Source organism: Trypanosoma equiperdum (assembly GCF_001457755.1).
Source record: "Trypanosoma equiperdum strain OVI genome assembly, contig: ctg_809, whole genome shotgun sequence".
Lineage (NCBI taxonomy): Eukaryota > Euglenozoa > Kinetoplastea > Trypanosomatida > Trypanosomatidae > Trypanosoma > Trypanosoma equiperdum.
This window is the reverse complement of record NW_027124764.1, coordinates 997-4,938: the sequence shown is the minus strand read 5'-3', so window position 1 is coordinate 4,938 and position 3,942 is coordinate 997. Positions and strand designations below refer to the sequence as shown.

General features: G+C 38.7%; 1 protein-coding gene across 1 annotated transcript; it reads left to right on the top strand.

Moving 5' to 3' along the window:
• Positions 1–2,019: 2,019 nt before the first annotated feature.
• Positions 2,020–2,724, top strand: TEOVI_000374700 (Trypanosomal VSG domain containing protein, putative; the record flags this gene model as incomplete). Its single annotated transcript, XM_067226607.1, has 1 exon — positions 2,020–2,724. The coding sequence occupies one exon, from the start codon at positions 2,020–2,022 to the stop codon at positions 2,722–2,724; it is 705 nt and encodes a 234-aa protein (XP_067082708.1).
• Positions 2,725–3,942: the final 1,218 nt, after the last annotated feature.

Here is a 3,942-nt window from a genome sequence, read left to right as displayed (position 1 = left end):
AAATGGAAAGGAGGGGACAGCGAAGACAAAGGAAATTGCGAAGTAGATGAAAGCAAAGTTACAGAGCAGACAAACACAGCAGGAACAGGAAAAGGAGCTGCAGGAACAACAACAGATAAGTGCAAAAGGAAAGAACAAAAAGACTGCAAATATCGGGATTGTAAATGGGATGGAAAAGAGTGCAAATATTTCAGCTTCCTAGTAAATAAGAAATTGGATCTGATGGCTGCTCCATCCTTTAGTTTGGTACCGTTTTAGTATTTAAAGGAGTTTTCTCAATATTATGAAATTAACTATTTTAAGAGAATTTACTACACGTTTATAAAGGATTATAAAATTTAACACTTTTTGATTAAAACAAGCAGAATAGAATAAGTTTGCAAAATCTGAATAATCTCAAAATTTTAGCAGTAATGTTTATTAAAGTGGCATTTGGGTGCAAAGTAGTAGGGTGAAATTGTATGTAAAATAATTTAGACACTGAAAATTTGTTTTTTAAATTACTCTGTTTACTTTATGTATATTAGTTAGGGTTATAGCGGTAAGGATAATACTATTAATGGTAATAATGTTAATGATATTAATAGGAGTACTTTATGAGTGTGTATGTACGAATATAATAATAAGAGTAGTAATGATAATGGTAATGATGATGGTAATAATAATAATAATAATAGGAGAGTGTTGTCAGTGTGTATATACGAATATTATAATAAGAGTATCGGTGAAGACTAAATAGTGGCACAAAATAGAAGCACTTGAAGAAATGACAAGGTTGCTATGGTAGTAAGTATGTGAATGGGCCAGAATAAGGGGGAGAGATATGGAATACGCGCAGGTTTGAACATAAACATGACGATAGACGCGACCGTACCAAGGATATAATGGGGGATAATAAGGCAATGACAAGGTACAGTGTGCAGACTAAACTGAGCATCTAAGTCAGCCACAAAAGCTGTGACGGAAGAACAAAATGCAGAAGCGAAAATATTTATTGGAAAGACGGGGTACCAGAGGTGACAGCACCTTGAAAATAAAAATGATAAAGGGCCCGATGATTAGTTGTATTTCATTTATCATTGCATAGACACAACAAAAGGTATGGTGGTGCGGCTGTAATTTTGACTCTCATTTCGGTTACTAACGTCCAGTAACACAACAAGGGGAAAATGTTTGATAAGTGCGAGGTAACGTCGAAGTCTCTGCATATATAGTAATAATTTTTAATTTTTTTGGAAAGGATATAATAATATGGAGAACAGGATTTTTAGATGAGGAGCACTTATGGATTGTCGTAAAAACCGAAAGATGACTAAAAATGAAAACGCCTTAATATAAAGAAGATATGAACCGTTAAATGCTCTTCATGGAGTAGACAAAATTGGAAACTAGACACAACCAATTTTTTATTTGCATAGCCGCAAAACATTAACCACGTCCAACAATGGAGTGCTCAACAGTATGGTCATGGGTGATCCGCACTTTCATGGAGAAAACAAAGAAGTTACAGAGCACAAGAAAGTTGAAGAATGGCCCCAATATATACAGTCTCAAGCGGAAACAACAAAAACTAAGCAAGTTTCGGTTGAATGCCAATGAAAGCAGCGGATACGACATAACCATGAACGTTATCTTCTTACCGCAAAATAATTTACAAAAATAGAATAAGCGGCTTCCAATCATGATCAGTAGTTGTAAGGTTTTTAATTTACAAAAATAGAAGTATGTGTAGTATTTAAAGTATTAAAGGACTAGAGTGAATCACCAACAGATTCTATAGACGTAGAACGATTTTTGTTAAGAGAAATGCTGCAAAAGTGGCGAAAAACAAAATTTACGTGAAACTTGTGACCTATAATTTCATAATTTTTTTACCAGAAACACAACAAACCGATCGCATTTTCTTCTGTTCAGCAAGTTTCTGTAAAAAAACTCGTTTTTTACACTTTATAAAGTAAAGTATTACAAAAACTCTGTAAAATATTCCGTGTAGCTGCGGCCCTGATTCTCCTGGCAGTAATGGTGGAGGAGGCATCTGCCACAATCGCCGACGGAGCAAAAGCCGCACAGTTTGAAAGTATTTGCATGTTATTGAGGTGGAAACAGAGAGGAGTGACCAGTAGCGAACTAGCCACCGAATCCAATCCGGTTTATAACGATCTTCAAAAACTAAACCTAAGTTTGGCAAGCGACAGCTGGAGAAAGCAGTTCAAAAAATCTGACACGCCATTAGAGTGGCAAACTGACCTACCCCCAAGCAAAACCACGGACCATGCTTATAAATACTTTTGGAAAGACTGGGTTAAAGCAGCCAAAGAACTGCCTTCAGCGACAGAAGCAAGCGCAACACTGGCAACCCTCGCACTAAAAGACGCCAACGATCAGGATAGGCAGCGAGCAAAGGCATCGCTTCAAACCGTGCTTCTCAGGGCAAAACGTCTCGACCGACGACTGACAGACCTCAACCTAAAAGACAAGCTGATGACCACAGCCAAAATACAGGCACGGCTGAACCAAGCGGTGTACGGAAAGGCAGCAGTTACAGCATCTGATCCGGACAACACCAACGGCTTAGGAGCAGGAGCGACGCTTGGTGACGCAAGTCGACAAGCAAACTGCCGGGCGGCAGCAGACAGTGAAAAAGCGGCGACGGCGGAAGCGGTAGCAATCTGCCTATGCGGCAAAACCTCGGTGACAGGAACCGCGACGAACAACGCGTTCTGAACGGAAACCGGCAAGTCCGTAAATTACCCAGAAAGCAGCTCAAACACAGTAAAGACTGCTTCTAAAGGGATTCGCAAATACTGCACGACGACGCCGAAAACCAAGTTAACAGCAGCAGCGGTACGCGGCCTGCACACAAAAATACTAAGCCAAATAGCAATATCAAGCACTGGTGCTTTCTTCGGTAATTTCCTGGAAACAGGCTGCAACGGCAAAAACGACGGCGGCATTTGCGTCGGTTACACAGGCATAACACAGGACAACGACGAAGCTTTGCACAAAATAAAGTGGCTACAGGAGTTGGAACAGCTAGCAAGCGAGCTAGAGGTAAGTCAAGCCGCAGAAGTCCAAGCCACACCCCTCGTTAAAGAATTACAGGATCTTCTAGAATGCGCACAAAATCTGCTAGCCCTATCTCCAAACCATGAATCACATCGATCGACTCCAGAACTAGAAACTGAAGCAACAAAAGGTAACGAGGGATAACTTTCAACCTGTGACAAACAGAACAAAACTGTGTGCAAAAGTACAGGCAAATGCAAATGGGATAGCGCTACAGAAGCAGCAGAAAACCACTGCAAACCTAAAGAGGGAGAAGGACAGAAAACCCAAGGAACAGAGGGAGCTGCAGGAACAAATGCCGAAGGTAAAAGCTCGTCTGATAAGAAAAGCAAGAAGAATGTAAAGATGACTGCAAATGGGAAGGAAAAGGGTACAAAGATTCCAGTATTCTTGTCGATAGGAAATTTGTTCTGAGTATGGCTGCTGCTTTTGTGGGTTTGCTGTTTTAATCCCCCCTCTTTTTAAAAATTTTCTTTCTATTCTGATAAATTTTAGCACTTTTTGTTAAATATATGCGAATAAATTAATTTTTTCAAAAATTTGTAAAGTGTATATGATAGTACCATATGAATGTATAACAGTAAGATGATATGATATAAAATAAACACTATTCTCATTAAGTTTATTTTGTCTATATTGCAGTTAGTACTTAGGTTTATGGCAGTAATGGTAATGATAGTAATATTAATAGGAGTGTGTTGTGAATGTGTATATACTTATATTATAATAAGAGCTTAAAGAAAAATTAACTACCAAAATAGAACCACTTCAAACAATGCCAACATTGTAATGAGAGTGAGTAGGTGAGTGAGTACAAGATAGAGAAAGCACGAAGAATATTATTAAAAGAAAAGCAGAAAAACTGACAAAGAAGAT